Source organism: Thunnus albacares, chromosome 6 (genome assembly GCF_914725855.1).
Source record: "Thunnus albacares chromosome 6, fThuAlb1.1, whole genome shotgun sequence".
NCBI classification, from domain to species: domain Eukaryota; kingdom Metazoa; phylum Chordata; class Actinopteri; order Scombriformes; family Scombridae; genus Thunnus; species Thunnus albacares.
This window is the reverse complement of record NC_058111.1, coordinates 16737673-16757792: the sequence shown is the minus strand read 5'-3', so window position 1 is coordinate 16757792 and position 20120 is coordinate 16737673. Positions and strand designations below refer to the sequence as shown.

General features: G+C 41.8%; 1 protein-coding gene across 3 annotated transcripts in view; it reads left to right on the top strand.

The window, feature by feature from the left end:
* Positions 1-714: 714 nt before the first annotated feature.
* Positions 715-20120, top strand: part of LOC122984372 (Down syndrome cell adhesion molecule-like protein 1 homolog) — a 98971-nt gene continuing 79565 nt past the window's right edge. For all 3 annotated transcript variants that reach the window (XM_044354768.1, XM_044354767.1, XM_044354769.1), the window contains exons 1-3: positions 715-894; positions 10304-10624; positions 18429-18575. In XM_044354768.1, the coding sequence (XP_044210703.1) occupies positions 852-894; positions 10304-10624; positions 18429-18575 (511 nt within the window). In that variant the 5' untranslated portion in view covers positions 715-851. The remainder of the gene's footprint in view (positions 895-10303; positions 10625-18428; positions 18576-20120) is intronic.

The window sequence follows — 20120 nt, the reverse complement described above, 5'->3', positions numbered from 1 at the left end:
CTCCTGTCAGTATTTTCTGTTGCGCAACACAAAGATGGACTGTGCGTCATTGAGCGCACACTTTCTTTCTGTTTATGTGTGTGTGTGTGTGTGTGTGTGTGTGTGTGTGTGTGTGTGTGTGTGTGTGTGTGTGTGTGTGTGAGAGAGAGAGAGAGAGAGAGAGAGAGAGAGTCAAAGGGCGAGATTCACAGATCGAATAAAATATATCGATGAATTGAGAGTGAGACGATTTGAAGGCAATGAGTGTTGGTGTCACGCAGGTGCGGAGCGCAGGACACATCCCCACTTTACCACTGAATTAAACGGAGACTGCAGCTTCTTCGCAAAATTCCTATTCAAAAAACTGATTTATGGAAATTCGTATGTTGATTTACATGGGAAATACGCGCATGTGTTTTCCTCCAGCGGCCGTTTTCTGAACTTCCTTGAATAAAAACAAGATCTAATTGACTTTTATGACGGGGGATTTTGAACTTTGCCATTGGAACTCCGTCAGTCTGCCGGATTAAAGCATCTATCCAGTGCGCGTAGTACAGGGCTCCCAGTGGTTTCCGTTTCGTCCCGTTAGTGCGTATAGCTCACCTCTCCATCACGGCGCATCATTAGGATACCGGGGGTGGGGCAACAGCAGCCTGTCCCGGTAAGGGGAGGAGAGAACAGGGAACAGAGGCGGTACTTTCTCCGCGGCTCGTTTCTCGGCGCTGGAGAGTGTGGGACCAGGGCTGGAGAGACCGCCGGGGAGCATCAGCAGAACCAGTCCAGCACGGAGCCTCGCCTGGCCGACCGCTGCGCCGTGCACTCTTCTTGGGGACTGCACAACATTCCTGTGAAATATAACTGCTTTTAATGGCATGTGGCTTGTAACTTTACTTCTGCTGTATTCTTTGCAAGAAGGTAGGTTGGAAATGTGTCTCTTCAAGTGTTGCTTATCTGCATGCTGTCTCCTCTCCAGTGTAACGCTGAAGTTGGTTGTGCGTGTTTATTAGCTTGTCAATTTGATAAATGTTGTTGGATTGAATTGATACAGTTGACAGAAGAGGGGCAGATGTGCCAAAGCAAACTCTAAATCATCTTTAGCGGAAGACTGATAACTTTTTCTTGATGTGTTTGAGAGGATGCTTTCCAGATCAGCCTTCGTCTTCCTCCTGGATGGGTGCTTGGATTCACCTTCCGTTCTCAGTGTATCATAATGATCAGCTGATGATATGATTTAAAATGATCAGGGGAGCTAATTATGATCATGAAATCAATATGCACTTCATTTGGATGACCACTGAGAAAACCCACAAAGATCTCCAAAGTGCACACTGTGTTCGTTAAGCCGAAAAAAGACAACGGCATTTGCATTTTGCATGATGAATATGTGGAGGTGTCGTGAATATGGAGGCTGTTGAATAGGAGGAGAGGCTGATAAGAATCTGCAGGCGCGCGCACGGATAGACGGGCGACCTCGAGCGCTGCTGGCCACAGCTGTAGGGTGTTTACTCGCAAAAGTCCAAAGGGCCAATGACTTTAATGTATTTGCTGACTTTTCTGCCCCGTCCCAACACAAATAAGATGCTATAGTGTGTGTGTGTGAGAGAGAGAGAGAGAGAAAGAGAGAGAGGGAGGGAGAGAGGGAGGTCCCTAGGGGTTAAAGCATCCTTTTATCAGTTATTTTTTTTGGGAAGGAACACTAAAATAGCGCATAAACGCCACTTTGTATGTGCGTGTGTGTGTGTTGGAGAGTGTGTGCGGCTGTATGGCAATACATTTTACGAGAGACGTGTGAACTGATGCTGGGAGTATTGAGCGCTGGCCTTTAATTTGCAGATAATGTGCCCCAGTTGTATATTTAAAAGACGAGGCCGTGTATTACAGTTTATTTTCTTTGATAAAATGTAGGAGTGTCAGTGTATGCAGACTCAGTTGTTATCTACCCTGGACTAATTATTCATCCACCATTTTCTGTGGCTCCAGATTCTACTGATTGGCTTTGCTCTAAATACTGCAGATGGGAGAGACTGACTCAGTTTGTCTTTAAATATAACATGTTTTGTTAGGTGTGAATTTCTATCACTTCGTAACAAGCACACAATGAATAAAATAACCAAGATTTTATACTTCACTTTTATTTTTACGCACGGGTCTTTAGCTGAAGATACCTGAATTAAAACCTTATTAGATAACAATTTTGAAACAATCTTTACAATTTGTTTATAATTGTGGGTAGAATGTGCATTTTAAGGTCTATGGTCTCCATCGTTGGCCTTGGCAGTGCCCTCTGCTAGGTTGCAGCTGCGGCGAGGACTTCTGTGCTGTTTTTGTTGTTTGTAATTGGATTACAGGGTCTATTTCGATTCTACACACTGTACATCGCCCTGTCCCGTGACTGAACGAGATGCACTGTGTGTGTGTGTGTGTGTGTGTGTGTGTGTGTGTGTGTGTGTGTGTGTGTGTGGTGAAGGGGAGGAGGGTTGGGGGCTGCAAATAGCCACTGGAGCGGAAAGAGTGCTTGAGATGGGAGAGATGTAGATAACGCAGTGGAAAACAAACTTCCATTTTCCGTTGCTTTTCAACGCCATGTTCCGCTCATTTTGCACGAGTCAACTGTGATGTGTTGTTTTATGTGGCTGCTGTGTATTTTAGGTGTGTGTAATTTTTAATAAACTTTATTTTAAGGGGGAAAGGTAGGTCTATTATCATACATGCATATGCATTAGTACTGCGTATTTTCCTGGCTCGGCCGCGCCTCCTAGAATAGCACACAAGTCTGTGCTTATTTTTTTTTCATTATTATGATGTTTCAGGTTGTACGGGTACATTTTTAAAGAGAATTTAGTTTTTTAAAAATATGTTTTTCTGTCATTAATTCCACATGCATGTAGTTATTACTGACCGTTTGTTGCTTTGGTTTGGCTGCATATCAGCACACCTGCACCATGAGTGCGGAGAGGAGGGGGAGAGGAGAGGGGGAAGAACACACTCATTCTTCTTTGTCATGATTTGGGAGGCTGCTTGTCATTTTATGGAAATAAAATTGAGACAAACTCAGCTGAGGACTGTGTGGGAATCCGCGTTTGGGGCCTCATAGGCCAGAAAGAGGGCCTGAAAATTTTGAAGAGGTTGAAATGATTATTACAGTTAATGTGTTTTTAATTTAATTAGAGAAAGGACGTTCGTTTTAGTGTGGAATTAGGGGAGAGTAGATCAGTAATTGTACAAATGTCAAAGAAAAACGCCATGGAGCGATCGAGATGGAGTGAGAGCTCTTGCTATAATTATTTCATCAATTAATGGGATTCCGGTTTTATCCAGTTTCGGTCGAAAGGGCCTCCTGCAACACATATTCGACATTAAACTGAATATTGACTGTATTGTGTTTGTAAGGATGTAAAACTCTTTGGCTTTTGCTTCGTGCTTGCATTTTATTTTTATTTGGGGATTTGGTGGACTAAGCAACGTGTTTCCCCCTTATTTCATTTATTTAGACTCGTAATGCATGTGTGTCTGTCTGTGATCATATCAGATCAAATTATGTCACTCATGCCATTTAATGTATGCACCTTTATTCCCTGATTTTACTTAAGAATACACAACATTTCTCCACCGTTACACATGAGTACATTTGTGTAGTATGAAAGGTAGTTTGGTTCTATCACACCTGCTGTAAGATCACCTGTATGTCGTAGTTCAGTGTATTTTCTCATTCCTTTACAAGTGACTCTTGTGTATTCTTCAGACCGACCTGATCTGCGGTGTTGCAGACCACGGGCTGTGTGTAAATTTGGAATCAAAACAGATACCGACTAGAGGAGAAGTGCTCGGAGGGGGGAGCCCAGTAATTGCGGTATGAGTCAGACTCTGGAGGCTACTAGGCTACACCCGCAAGATGCACTCAGAGATGTTGCGTCTGGATTGGACAACTGAGGTCTTTTTACTGGCTGATTGAAGTAGTATGACAATAACTCCGGAGTTTTTCTCTCGCTCTGTCTTTCTCTCTTTGAAAATCATGTAATGGTGTGGGAAGAAGCTGTTTATATTTGAGGCACTGGAAGGTGTGTTTTTTTTATTCCACGTATTCAATAAAGTCTCTTGGCGTTATTTAACTAAAAATAATCGTGCCACTCAAGGACAGTAAAAGGTGAGACCCCCCCTCCTCTCTCGATCGACCTCTCTAGTTTTCTCTAGTTTTACTCACTACCAACATCAACCTATATATAAAGATTTGTTTGTAACCACTTCACATAGTCAAACCGAACTGAGATTAATACTCTGGATGGAATTCATCTAGTCACATCAGATCAAAACATCAAAAGGCCACTGTATGTCTTATTTCTCCGGCTCTGAGTCCCACAGCGCCTGCACAACCTGTCAGTTTTCTTGGAGAGAGACAGCTCCACAGTATAATAGCTACATGTCACTCTCAGGTTAACTTGCCTCCCTCGTTGTGCTCGGGCGAGCAAAGCCTGTTTTCATTGTCAAGTGTTGGCGCTCTGCGTTTGGCAGTTGAATGGTGCAGCACGAACGCGTCCATCTGAGCGAGTCATTCGGTTTCATTCAGACTGAACATTTTGTTAGTCTTAAAACAAACGAGCACGTCGGCCAATTGGTATGACATGAAAATTGCAGTGCATTGAAGGCGCATTAAGGCAGATCTCTGCACTTTTATCAAATCAGGAAAGTCTTTGTACAAATGGATTTGGCTGATTTTGTTGGAGGAGAATTAGATTTTACAAGTGATCAATAGTGCACGAAAGAACTTGGTAAGGGGGGATAATCTTATCGCAAATGTCTCAAAAACAGCAACACCCTTATTGCACTTATTTGTCACACGGATAAGTTGTTTTTGAACGCTCACTCAACAGGTTTTACGCACAGTAGTGTCCGGTCCTTTCCGTTACGCACTGAAAGAGATGGTTATATCTTCATCGACAATCCTTCCCCAAAACTTTAGTATCACAAAATCAACTCTCTTCCTTTCACTCCGCCTCTCTCTCTCTCTCTCTCTCTCTCTCTCTCTCTCTCTCTCTCTCGCTCTCTCTCTCTCGCTCTCTTTTTCTCTCTCTATCTCTCTCTCTCGTTTTCTGCTTACTATCAAACAATTTATGGCCCTGTCTCTGAGGGAGAGTAGGAAAAAAAAACACATCTCTACAAATCTGACATTCACTCCAACAGTGGAAATCATCCTTTTGAAGTGGGAGATGTGAATTTTCAAATGCTGAAATGGCTGCCTAATATTTTACTGACACTGCATAAAATGTGTATAAGGGTTGTTTACCACCCTGCCAACCCCCTCCCCCTGTATGTGTGTGCCTGTGTGTGTGCATAGATAGTGTATTCCCGTCCCTAATATCATGCCATGCAGTGAACTGACACCGTGTTAGAAATTATTTCCTTTCCGACTGCACACAAAAGCAGAGAGACACATTGTCATGCAGCCCTAATGCATATCTCAATCTAGAGTCATTGTATAGTAAATGAGCTGCACCCTCTATCAAACATGATCATATCCTTCGCCTTTTATGTTCTACCATTTTTCTGTAGCATCACTGCAAAGTCTGTATTGCCATGGACTTCAGTGCTTCAGCTGTTATTTGGCCTGAATGTGTTTTGTGTGCTGTTATCTGTAGTGCTACATGGCTCACCACATAGGAAATCTACTTGCTATTATGAACCTATTTGTGCAATCTGAAATGTATTTATGTGACTTTGTGTGTGTGTGTTTGAAGGTGAGAAAGAGTGAGAGCGAGAGGGAGATGGAGAGGGATTTATAGCCCTGTTTTTCTATGCACGTGATGGTATGAATCTCAGTGTGTGTATGTGTGTGTGTGTGTGTGTGTGTCTGAATGAATGTAGATGAGACAGAAAAAGCTGCATTATGCATAGCGGTTCACCATAGGCAATATCCTTGCTCCTCCAGCATACATATTCATACTCCATTTTCATATCCACTGCAAAAACAGGAAGAAAAAGTGCAAATGTATTTGACTGTACAGCAAAGAAAGATTTGAGTCAAAAGGAACACAGGAGAGGAAACAGAAGCCAAAAGAAAACTGAAGTTTTAAAAAAAGAGAAATAAAGGGACAAAAAGATTGCGAGGGGATCAACTGACAGGAATGACGTGTCACCCAAAATCACTTTAAACTTGTTTATTGTAATCAATGCATCCACGCTTGAAGAAGGCAATCAAAATACAGTTCATGAACGGATGAGTGCTGCTCCTTTGCTCCTTCTTTCTCTGCTGGGGAATGGGTGAAATGGAAGCCTGGGGCTATGAAAGGACTCTGATAACCATCTGAGGTTAGATGTTGTCGAAATAAAGAGGACAAACTAGGTTATTGTGCTCCATGTTGCTGTGCATGGAATGCTTATAGTGGATTATGATCTTTGTTGTTAGTTTCTTTAGCTTCCCTTTGGTCATTTATAAATTTTACACCAATTTCATGAAAGATCTGGCTTCAGCAAACTGTTTGTGTCCTTAATTCTGCTACTTCATGCATTTTACAATATTTTCAAATGAAAATAATGGTCATGATTGCTGTCCCATTTGTGCACCTCAACTGTCAGATGTCGTAAAGAGGTCAAGGCTCCAGGGAAAATAAGATAAAAAGATAAGTACTACATTATTGTCCAACAACAAATTACAAGTCTTCTATATCTGCATCATATCAGACATGACACACAGCTGCAGCCTGGAGACCCTTTATGCCAGCTGAGAAAAGTTTTAGGAAAACGTTCAGCTTCTTAACCTCTCTTTCACTCTCTTTCCCCATTCTTATTTGAATATTTGTCAAACTCTAAACCATCACTGCGATGAGACACGTGGTCAGCATTGTCACAACGGTCTTTTCTGCTGGGGGCCATAATCTGTGTAGTGTAGACCGGGGCTCGCCTCCCTGTGTTTGTTTGTACACATGTGTCTTTGCATGCATGAGTGTATGTATGTGAACTCAGTGACCTGAATTCATACCGTAGGACAAAGCGATTAGCCATCGCATCATGAGCTGTTGCTTTTCAGAGGCTTGAGTTGTCATTTGAGCTATTTTGAATTAGTTTGAGGCTATTTTTGATGACATCACAGTATGGTTTAAGGTTTGTTTATTTATGAATTTACAGTTTTAGAGCATATTGTGTATTAGCAGTGCTTCGCAACCCATAAGGGTTCACAGAAAAAAATCTGAGGTCTTGCAAGATGAAAACATATTTCTGCCTCACAAAATTATGTTTATTTATTCAGACTTTCTTCCAATCTTTTCTTTAAAAAATGAATTATAGGATAATTTGACCTCTTTTGGCCTTTAAAATTATTCATCTAAAACAAGTAAAAAATTACTCTTTTATCAAATGGGTCACAAATGGAAGACAAGGGGTCACAAGAAGATGTTGCTTCATTTTAAAAGGGCAGCATACAAGCCCAAAAGATTTGGAACCAGGGTCTAAAGGATTACATTATTTTGTTACTATGTGAAAAGATAATATTCTGAACGCAAACATGGTGATGTTGTGTCTTCTGTGTGGGTTTTCATAGCTAGAATAAGTTGTTTTTGTCATGAATATATTCTGCCTCTAAAAATAGCATTTGCCATCAGAGAGAAGCAGGTCACTGTCACTGGTATCATCTGCTAATAGTTTCCTCCATATTTGCTCGATGTGCCAACACTTCCATGTGTGTTCCTCACCCAGCAGTACATTGCGGTGCTCTCCGTGGTGCTGAAAGTGCAGATCAGTCAGCCTAGAAGCCTGTGAGAGTGATTGACATGGATTCGAATGGTAGGATGGATTGAACTTGACCTGAATTTGGATTTTTGAACACAGAGGATCTGCTCCAATTTTAGCTGGTAGGCAAGAGAACAATGACTTTCTACCTCCTCAGCATCTCCCCTGTGCCACACTCATACACACACTTACAGTCTCATGCTCTGCACATGCTCCCGAGCAGCTATCACAGCTTTTATCCTGCACACCTCAGCCTCTGCTGTTGGCTGAGTTTGACATCAAGAGCTGAGGCAGTCATTTAACATTAACCTCTCTATCCCTTTGACCTTACCACACACATACACACGCTCACTCAGTTGCATCCAAACACCTTTGGACCTCAGCACCTTACCCCAACCAGCCACCCATGTCCTGTCTACAATATTGAACTCCTGCTTGGCTCCCCGATCTCTCCTTCCGCTCCAAACCCACACATGCATGAGAACCAGGGAAGTCGGACACTGGCCTCCCACAGCAGTGCGATTACAGAGTGGATAGACTGTGTGTGTGTTAAATGTGAAAGGAGATTATGTGGGTTTAACTCTCTGCGTCTGGCATACAAATTCCAATCATATAACTTTGCCTATCTCTATAGTGTGGCAGGGGAAGATGAGAGAAAGTGGATTTGTGTGTGTGTGTGTGTGTGTGTGTGTGTGTGTGTGTGTGTGTGTGTGTGTCTGTGTCTTGAAGGGATATCTGTGAAGTGCGAAAGAATAATGGCAGATGGGAAACAAGAAGAAAAAGAAGAGAAAAGATAAAAAAAATAGAGGGATGGAGATAGATGCACAAAGTGGCAGACAACAGACAATGGATGACAGAGTGAAAATCACCTTATGTCAGTTTGAGTTTTATCCCTAATCCCTGCATTTTACTTTTGAGCTTTTCTTCATGTGATTCATCCTATTCATGCCATTTTATTAATGTCATTATGTCATTGCATGTTACTATATATACTGGACAGAATAGATATAAAAAATGGACTTTTGTATCAACTATTCATCCATGTTCTTGCTGTGTATTAAGAGCTTAAAAGCCCAGCCAGTGGGCTTCTGTCTTTCATTTTATAGCTGGTTACTAATGATATCAATTGATGTAGAGGATCTGTAGAAATTAGAGCCTAAATGACATCTGATAGTGCCTTTATATCTCCATTGATGTGTCTTAGCCAACACCCTATTTTCTCCCAGTGCAGTGAGAATTAAAGAGATAGGGCTAATCCAGGCATTGTTGACACAATCCAGGAAAAGGGATTAATTAAGTATCATTGTCTGAGAAGAAAATTCTCTGGCTCGGGGCACAGCGTCTTCCCCTGGCCTCCAGCCAAGCTGAGCTCAGCACTTCTTTGCACTCCTCTACACCCCCACCCCCTGCTTAACCCCCTCGTCCCCCGATCCCAGCAAACACACACAGAAACACACAGATCATAAAAGACACCTCGCCATCCACTTTAGCCTGGAAGAGGGCGTTTTGAGTGAGAGAATATATGGTGGTAGCTCGTCATCTGTGCCACAACAGCGTTATTTTATAGCAAACATCTGTGGTATCTCGCCAACTCCAGCTCCGCAGGCTTGTATAGCTACAGATAGAGGCCTTCCCAGAGATGACAGCATGTGGCAGTAAGCTATCATGCCTGTGTGAATACTTTGTTTTTGTGGATGACTGAGGATATCAACAGAAAAGATGAAGGTGTTGTGGGGGTGGGAGTGGGGGGGTGTGTGACCCATTTTCCTTGCTATTGAGAGGCAGATTTCCAAAGGGCTCCCTGGACACATATATTAGATTAGAGATATTAGGATAATGCATATGGGATGAGATGAATGGCTGCAGTTTGGCACACAGGGAGGAAGTTGTTTGGGTTGAGGTGACCTGGATGCCTGTAGATCCAGTTTGTGTATGTGGGTGTCTGTGTAAGTTTTGCTTAGATCAGGTAGTGTGTTTAGTAATATTGTAAAGTGAGTAATTCTTGCTTTACAATAGTCTTATTCCAGTGAACCTGTGAATTGGCTTATGGAGGATATTGTGAATACATCTGTGGAACACAGACAAATCAAATATTGAAAATTGAGTAATTGTAGAATGTTGTTCTTCATTTCTTCAATATTTTTCAATTACCTGTTGATATTTAGATCTTGTGATTTAATGTGTCATGGTACCATGATAATGAAGACTTTAATATTCATTTCTGAATAAACTTTTTATTTTATTTTATTTCAATTGAACCTTTTTAGATCAATAGTTGTTTTTTTTGTAAAGGTAAATGATTCCAGGTTCATGTTGCAATGTCAAGAAAAATCACTTGAAATGTCAGTAAAAACTTTAGTAAAACTATTTGGCAACCAGTTGGCAAATCTGCAGAACCAAGTGATATTATGATCCTGTATCTTACAACCTTTCAAACCATATCAATTTTTAAGCACATCTTGAATGAACATTTAAGTGATTACTAAGCATTCCTTTTGATTGTGCATATGCTCCCTCTCTTCATACCTGACATGAATGTTTTCTGTATGTCTGACTCATACCAACCTACTAATGAACTACGTGTTCCTTTCTCTCATCCTAACAGTCAACAGTGAGGATGTTGTCTCTACGCGGCTGTACTTTGTGAACGCCTCCCTGCAGCGGGTGACCTTCTCCAGCTCGGTGGGGGTGTCCCTGCCCTGCCCTGCGGGCGGCGCCCCCCATGCCGTCCTGCGCTGGTACCTGGCCGCCGGAGACGACATTTACGACGTGCCCCATATCCGCCACGTGCATGCCAACGGCACCCTCCAGCTCTACCCATTCTCTCCCTCCGCCTATAACAGCATTATCCACGACAACGAGTACTTCTGCACTGCTGAGAACCAGGCAGGCAAGATTCGAAGCCCCAGCATCCACATCAAAGCAGGTGAGGGTGGGCACACAAGATGCAAACTAAGCCAACAGTCAAAGGGATAGGTTAGTTTCAGAGGAACTTTACAGATTTCTCCTAGGTACAACATAAACTTTTCAGTGCTTTTTTATGTCTCTGCTTGCATTTTCAAGGTGTTTTGAATGGTGAAATTACCTTAGTTTAGCTCAGTTTTTGAATGTTTGTTGAATCAAATACAAGTTCTGTCGAACTGCACACAGAGACATGAACTTTGAACTATTCCTTGAAATAGTGATGAAACACTGCCTTCCAAGCCAGAGCCCTCCTACATATATTTTAAAATCAACCAAAGTTGGATGGAGGTCTGTGAAGGAACTTGGCCCTGTACTAGGCTAGCTCAATAGCACACCCATTTGGCTTTTTAACACTATACAGAGTGACATAGACAGACAATCCCACCTTCCACAAGTTATGGGTATGAACATTTTTTACACATTTAGGTCAGACTATCTTCAAATCTTTGGTATGATATCATCTAATGAGGCAGTGTCAGCTTTGTAGCAGCAGGTAAAAATTAAAATAGGAGGGCAACTAATTTAAAATTTAACACACCAAAATGGCTTTTTGGAATTTTTAACCTGTATTGCTGACAACATTTATACTATTGAGACAATGTCTCATATGCAGTGTTTATGTGTTGTGTTAAAAGTAATCTCTGGGGTTTCCTTGTAAACAAACAAAAACTCGGTTTATATTCAGTATTTCTTACTAAAATGCACTGTGTGTATCCTTTAGGTCTAAGAAATGTATTGAATGCACTTCCTTTCTCATAAAAAACTACATTGTTTACATGCATGTTTAGCAGCTTGTAATCTTTGTCTTCCCTGCCTTTGTTGGTGCATTGATACTCTTCTTTGTATGTTACTGCCACCAATGGTCAATCAGAGGCTGTCAATTGAGTGAAACCATTGGCACAAATGTGCATAAAGTCGCCTGCATGCAGGTGCATGTGCCTCTTTGTGTTTATGCACACAAAACTGGGACTTACAGCACTCATAAAAACAATGCTCCATAGCACTCCTAGTGGTCAAAAACTCCACAAGGTACCTTGGAAAACTCAAAAAACATGAATGGAAGCACTTACGAACATATTCTTAGAGTGGCACATCAAAAAACAAAAACAGAAACAACAACAACAACAACAACAACAACAAAAACAAAAACAGTCAGAATACCCTGCTGGGAACCCACTGAAGTGGTTGCAACAGCATTACGTAGCTACAACCCAGCATCTGTAAATCTGGTCACCCAAACGGCAGTCATATTGGCAATGTGAGACCAACAACTTCTCTCAGTGGGGGTGAAGTGTCACAAAATGCTGCGTCTTGACCCTGTGTATTAAAAATCCTCCAGAAGACAGACACAAAGCCACACAGACAGTTGGTCTGGTGACCTGTCCGTGCTCTATGCCAAGGTCAAAGCTGGAGAGCGGCGCTGAACACACTGAGGGAAGGTGTTATTGCTCTTTCTCACACACACAAACACACACACATGAACAACACACACACACACACACACACATACACACACACATACACACACACACACACACACACGCACACACACTTGCATTCACACCAGCCTGTGTGTAGCTCATGCCAGCAAGCCTCCTGTCTCCCAGTCTCTCCATCTGTCCATGGACTGGAAAGTCCCCTAACTACACACACACATGCACACATACATACACACACTAAAGCACACACACAGAGCCATTTTCGTCAAGCTGGCTCATGGTGTTTAGTTGCCAGCTCTTTGTCAGGGTGTTTGGCAGGAAAGATTTTGGAGAGTCAGCCACAGACATGGAAAGATGTGAACAGAATCATGAAAAAAATTGGATTTTCAGGTCATGGTAATAGCCAGGCAGACATTTTGACTGTGTTGATCCATCCTACATGAAGAGACAGTCAGCAGTTCCCTTTCACACCCATGTATACGAATATAATCATTCTCCAAAATGCTGTCGAATTCTCTTCCATACCACCATGCACACACTTATATAAACACACATATGGCCTCTGTGGTCCCTAGAGGAGGACAGTCCCTCCAGCGTGAGAGTGACCTTCTAGCTAGCCTCAGTGTTGGGATGACCTTCCCTCCCAAATAATTACAACAATTAATCAATTAAATGCTGAGGCAACCACAACTCCACAGCTCCATAACCAGGGCTCATGTGCATGTGTGTGCACCTCATTACCTCCAGAGTCCTACACAACACACACACACACGTGCTCCCTTACAAGCTCGCACACATGCACAACCCTGCAGTTGCCATGGGCGACAGAGGCGTGAGTGCTAGGGTGTGGCACGCCCTGTCTCAGGTGGCGCAGGAGAATGATGACAGCTGACAGCTCACAGTGTGACACCCCCCCAAAAAAATCTGCCCCACCCCCACTCCCCCTCGCCATCCGTCTCTCTCTCTCTCTCTCTCTCTCTCTCCCTTCTCTTCACATCTTCACATCTCTCTCTATCCCTCCCCCTCTTTCTCACCCTCCCCCATGCATGCTGATTGTGGTCCAATAATAGCACGAGCACCTGTCTGGATAGCTCTACATTTATGAAAATCACTATGTGGGCTGCTTGTTTTCCTGTATATGTTTTTATTTGGCTCTGCCACTAATCTAGTTTTCTGATTTCATTTTTACTCAAGCTTCTCTCATAGTGGCTTTCTAAATCCCCATCTTTTGCACACATTTAGTTTTTGGTCAAAAAATTTAAAAAAAAAGGTTTGATAGATTTCAGAATCTGGTTCCACAGACAGTGAACTACTAACATATTCTAATTATATTTTTTTAGGAATTGTAAACAGAAAGAACCACCATAAACTGGGGTGTATATGGCACTCCAACTTCAGGTGCATCTTCAATTTGGTCTTTATCCTGGACTGGTCAATTCTCTGACTGAGGTTCTTAAAAGACTATTCCAGTGTCTATTTTAGCATACATCTATTTACTATACTATCATGTGTACTTTATATATACAGTATATATTGACCATCTTCAAATGTTGTAGAATTTCAGTTTAAAAAATTGTCTTTTCTTAATTTTCAGGCAGTCATTGCTTTCTATTCATTTACATGTAATACAAAGAACTAGCAAACTATTGAAACTTGCTTGTGTTGTGCCGTATGATTCATCATCATGTCTGCATTTATTTTTCCTTAGAGTTCAATTGTTACATGGTAATGCAGTTTAAATCCAGATTGGTTTGCAAAGTGCATCACAAGTATATTCACAAAACTTAATGCAGACTTGACATTCAAGGGGAAGCAGGCGCAAATGAAGTTTCAAGAGTCAACATATGTATTATATATTCTATATTCTATATTCTTTATTTTTTTTAATACTTTATTTTCTATATTCTTTTAATACATTGATTTTTTTTCCCAACAGCAATTCTTACTAAAGCTGTTCTGTGTTTTCTTTTCAACCTGATTTTCATCAGTTCTTTCAAAGCCTTTCAAAGTTCTCTGCCCTCATTATCTGAAGATGTCATGCTAACTGTCCTGCAGCGAAAGTCCTTACAGTATGTCAACACCAAATTACTTGTCCAAAAATAAACATGATTCTGCCAAGAAAAATGCAACAATGAGTTTCCTAACATGCAAAAATATGAAATGCTAATAATTTTCAGTAGATTTTTTCTCCCAAAATAGTATCCTTTTAACATAGTTCCTATTTAATGTTCTAGTTACCTGGTTAGCTGAACTTTGACCTTTTAGGCAAGTGGCGCTGAAGCTCTCGTTTTCAAATACTGTACACTTACAGTAGCCTCAAACCAAATGTTAATAGGAACAATTAACAGAAAGTTTAAGTGTGTTGTTTCACTCTGTTTTGAAGCTGAATTGTGTTTAAGTTAACACATCTTTCCACCTATTCTCCCTCTCAGAAAGATAAGGAAAGGAATCAGTTGAGTTTCCTAAAAAGACTGTCAGTTGTCAAAGCCAGTATTATCATAGATAGAAGGCAGAGAAAATCAATTTCACATCGACAAAAAGATTCAGTACTAAGCCATTTTTGTGAATTGGACCTCAATCCCTGAAGCAAAGTTTTTTTGTGGGTATGTAACATATCTAACAGTTTGGCAGCTGTCTAGCCTCAGGAGGAAGACCTTCTCCTCTCCTCTCCTCTCCTCTCCTCTCCTGTCCTCTCCTCTCTTCTCCTCTCCTCTCCTCTGCTCTCCTCTTCTCTTCTCTCCTCTCCTTTCCTCTCCCCACCTTTTTCTTCACTTTCTTTTCTTTAGGCTACACAAATCATTTTCACTTTTGGTGACAAGTAAAGGGACATATGTGTGAGTTTACTCTAAGAATGGAAGCGCACCTTTAGCAAGTACAGTTAGTCATTGCAGTTACTTTGTGCTAGAAAACTGTTTTCTCTGGGTTTCATGTTTTGTGCACCCAACACCTCCTTACACAGACTTAATAGAGTGAGACACCTGTTCAATGAACTCACCTCATCTCCCTTTTGTCCCGACTAAAGCACACAAACCTATGCAGGCCAGGGCCAAGACAGCAGGTGTTTAGATCCATCTGCCCTCCTCATCTCTTCCCTGGCTGACATTTCCTTACTACAATAATACCATAAGTAGGGCCCTTGAACCTGATACACAAGGACTGTTTTTCTCATTCTATCCATTCAGTAACAAAACCTGTGTCCATTAATTTCTCCTGTATTTCATTATTTTTCTCCTTCTCTATCTTTCTCCTCCTCTGTGTTTTTCTCTGCTCGCTTTATGAATAAGTAAATGCAGTATTTGGTTTCCCCGTCGTTAATTATTGAAGCGACAGTGATACAGGACTTGCCTCCCAGTGCGCCCAGTGCACCAGACCCATGTTTTAGCTCGTTCCTAGGCAACCAGGCTGCATATATTCAGGCATCAGTAACATCCTAATGATTCTGCTGCGCATGCGATGAGGGGGAGTGCAATTTACACACAAATCAGTTGGGCTACCATTTGCATCTTGTCACAAAGCTTAAAAGAATGAATATGTAATGTTTTTTTCTCCTCTGTCTTTCATATCTTGGAATAGGAACGTGTGTTAAATGACAATGCTATCACAACAGTTGCGTATTGGAGCTGGTTACATGGCTGTGTACAAGGGCATGTTGCCATACAAGGCTTATTTGACTGATTTTAATAGGGAGGGGATTGGTTGAAAAACAATTTCTTAGATGTTAGCGAGTGTAGGACAAGGTGGGGTCAAAGCACTGGAAGTACAAACCTGGGGCGACCTTGACTGGATTTGAACACCCACTGAATTGACATGTGGTGACGGTCATCATTGCACCAAACATTTACAAGCTGTCAAGCAGATTTTAAACACTCTATGAGAGGCTCAGTGGGCACTGGGGATTTTCCCTGCTATTGACAAGAGGCAGCAGGGTCAATCAGAGAGTAAATAAATGATTGAAAGAATTGGCTTGGCCACAACAGCCGAGGCTACTCAGTCGATCCTTGCTATTGATCTGCAGGTAGATGGCATCATTGAGAGGCAGGGGCTGTTTAAATGAAGAATTGAAATGAAGACTTGATTGGAATTATTTGTCCTTTAGCTTTGATTTGTTTACAAATGAGACTTCAGCTCACATTAGTGGCCTGTGTGTCAGGTGACCAAAGTGGAAAGTGATCTGCTCTCTAGAGGATGCCTTACTGCTACCATTAATTGTGCTGGAACACAAAGTAGCATGGTAGCACCACAGCCATCCGCTAATGGTTTGGTAATTCAAGCGCCCAAAACACCTCATCTATTTGGTCACATGTATGGTGCAAGGTTACATTTCAACCATTTTGACAAAATACTCTAATGTTAGCTCCTCCACAAGCGAGGACAGAAGAAAAAAGAGGTCCAAGGTTCAGCCAATTATGAAAAAGTAGAACAGGGTAAAAGCAATGAATGGAATCAGACAAAGACTTGGGAGATTAAACCTCGGACTTTAAGGTGAAAGACTCCCCACCATTTGGACAAGGACATTGGTTTTGGTTCCACTGGGTTCCAGTGACAGTGGCGGCTGGCATAAAGCATTATTAATGACCAAGGAAACTGGCCTTCAGGCTAGGCGTTAATTATATCACTGGAGAGCTGGGGGAGAGAGCGAACACACCAGAGGGCGGGGCCTCCCCCTGTGTTGTGTGTGTGTATGTGCGTTTTACATTGTTAAGCCATTACTGTCCTCATTTCTAAGGGAAGCCTGCTTGAATAGCAGTGATAGATTGTGTTAGATTGTGATGCCAGAAACACTCCCCAGCATCAGCCTTTCTGGGGCCCCATCTGATCCTGTAATTGTGTTTTCCTCATCTTATGCATATCAAATAGCCTAATTTTTGTCTCATGTAAAAGTTACTGGAGAAAAATTTGGCAATGCCCCTTTATACAAATGAGATCAGAATGGAGGGTAAGCCCACACAGTTGAGCTCAGTTCAGCTCAGTGTTCATTCAGTCAAGCTAGTGTGCCCTTGAACTACCTGTCTCTCCTCCTCACCAAAATAATCCATTAATTTAATTTCACTTTATGTAATTTATTTAATGAAAATGTATGCTCTGATTCAGCATTTCACATTCCTCACTAATCTAAATGTGACAGAGTTAACTGGAGAGATAATTTGGTTAGCTACAGGCTACTGTTTTCATCATTAAGCCTGTCTTAATCACCACCATCCTTTCTGTACACTGGCACAGATTCACAGCCTAGTGCTCTGCAAACCATGTGCAGGGGGTGTGTTTTTGATGCCTGGCGCCTGCATGTGACAGTTCCATTGGCCGTGAGCAACCCTCCACTCCTCGCCGTCTCATAGCATTTGTGGCGTTGTTCTTTAAAAGGCCAAGGGTCGCTCACTGTGTATCCCCCTCAACACAGCTCCAAGTCAGCCCTCCTTACAATCATAGTGTGACTTCAAAACTGGCGCTAAAGAGAAAAACACTGGCCTAATGTTGTTGAACAGAAAACCAGACAAATTTGTTTACTACAGCTGCAGGTGTTTTCCTATGGGTTAAACAGGACAGATGTCAACTGTGTAAAAATGTATGTATGTATAATTATTAAATGTATATTTATTATATCAATCAATTGCTGTAATTGATTGACAGAAAATATATAGCTATATATTTAGATAACTGATTGTTTAAGTGATTCACTAAAGCAAAAATGCCAAATATTCACAGGTTCCTACAACCATGACCATTTGATGCTTTTCTCTTTTTTTATCATGACAAATTGAATATCTTTAGACAGTTGGTCCAACAAAGCAAGCTACATAAAGATGTCAACTTGTGCATTTATTTTGCTGAAATGCATAATTGCATGGTAATATCTTAACCATCCACAAATGGTTTGGTATCTAAAGGTCCAAAATGTCAAAGTTGCTGGTTCCAGCTTTGCAAACATGACAATATGAAGGTTTACTTTCTGTTATATCATTATAAACTTTATAGCTTTGGTTGTATAAAAAAAGGAATTTGAAGATGTCATCTTGGCCTCTGGGAAACAGTGATGGACATTTTTAACTATTCTCTGACATTCTCTGAAAACTTATTACTTAAAAAAGTAACTGACAGATTAATTAACACTTCCAGCCCTACTTTTAATCACGAAACAACATTTTCTCTCAGAAATCTCACTCTAGTGACATTGTCATAGGTCAAAACGAGGTAAGATCAAGATAAAGTTGGTTAAGTTTGGTGAGCCTTACTTTCCCTTCCTGAGACAGCCACTTTTACCACCAACCAACATATAACCAAACCAACCAAATATTGACTAACTTTAGCTCTTTTCTCTCTACACACCAGTGTTCAGGGAGCCCTACACAGTTCGTGTGGCTGACCAGCGCTCCATGCGGGGTAATGTCGCCGTGTTCAAGTGCCTCATCCCCTCAGCCGTCCAGGAGTACGTCAGCGTCGTGTCCTGGGAGAAAGACACTGTCTCCATCGTCCCAGGTAAGAAATTCAACCATGGCCTCCTTGAGACCCATTACAAATGAACAAAAACACAAACTTAGTCAATCTGCAGACAAAAAACCAGCCCCACATCCACCTTTTGCTATACTGCCTCTTCTGCTGAAATATACTGTCACTGCATGGTCCATTCTTATGACCATGGCCGAACTTTGGCTCAATGCATGCTCGCTGTGTTTGATCAGTTGGTCAATAATAATGGAAAGCAAATGATCTAATGTCATCCGTAGAGAAATGTTATTTTTAGACTGAATGAATCCAGAACCACAAATCCTGAGTGTGTTTAAAAAATGGGAATTTCCATCAAATCACCTCACTGTAATGCAGATTTCCTCCTGCTTTGCCGTGTTTGTGATTGCTCACACCCCTCAATTGATACTTATCACTGACTGTGTCACTGGCATCTCCTATTTTGCCATCGAGAGAAGATGGAGGAAGGTTTAAAAAATGGTGTAATCATTCAAAAAGAAGTCTGATGAAATGGCCTTTGCCTGGCACATCGCTGGGTCCTCACTCACTAACTGACACCGCTGTGGTTAATAGCTGTGTTACAGGGATAAATCAGGCATTAGTAGACATGTGCTCTGTGTGTGTGTGTGTGTGTGTGTGTGTGTGTGTGTGTGTGTGTGTGTGTGTGTGTGTGAAGGACAGAGGGGTGTGTGGGCTGGGGGGGGGGATCTAATTTGATGAGTGATAGATCTGTTTAGCTGCTCATCACAGTCACCCAAAAGAGAGCAGCCACACCTCTAGGGCTCTGCTGTGTCTGAAGCTGTTCTCTCTTCTGTATCACAAGGTTTCATCTGATCCACTATTTAAATCATTCGATGTTAAATGAAGAATAATGATATTAGTTTGAAAGTAAGCCTCCTACACACTGCTGTATGTTTTTGCATTTGTGCTTACATGTGTTCTGTGTGTGTGTGTGTGTGTGTGTGTGTGTGTATGTCTGTGTGTAGGCTTGTGTGGTGCAGTGTTAACATTTGCTCCATGGACCAATGGCAAATTGCAGGGTGTCAGATGAGACTGTTTAGGTCAGAGGATACGTATTGCTCCCTCTGCCCCTTATCTCGCTCTCTGATACCGAGCACCCCTTTCATCTCTCTCAATAGTGTGTGTGAGCGTGTGTGTATAGAGGTGTGTTTGTGTGCCTCTTTGTATGGCTCTGTCCTTCACACGGGAGCACTCATTGATCCAGCACAGCTGTAGTGTGTGTGTGTGTGTGTGTGTGTGTTTGTGTGTGTGTGTGTGGCCTGAGGGGGGTTTCCAGTCTGGATCGATAAAGCTTGCTGTTGGATTCCCCTCTCTCTTGTCACGGATCCCTCAGTGTGAGAGTGGTGAGACCAGGCCAGTCTGTTTGACTGATCGCTCTGTGTGTGTGTGTGTGTGTGTGTGTGTGTGTGTTTGTAAAAGCCACTGTATCATGGCTGTGTGGTAAGAGCTCAGAGGGAGTATGTTATTGATCAACTGATGGACGTATTCGCTAAAACATGCACATATGAACAAGCGCGTGAGCATGTGTGTGAAGAT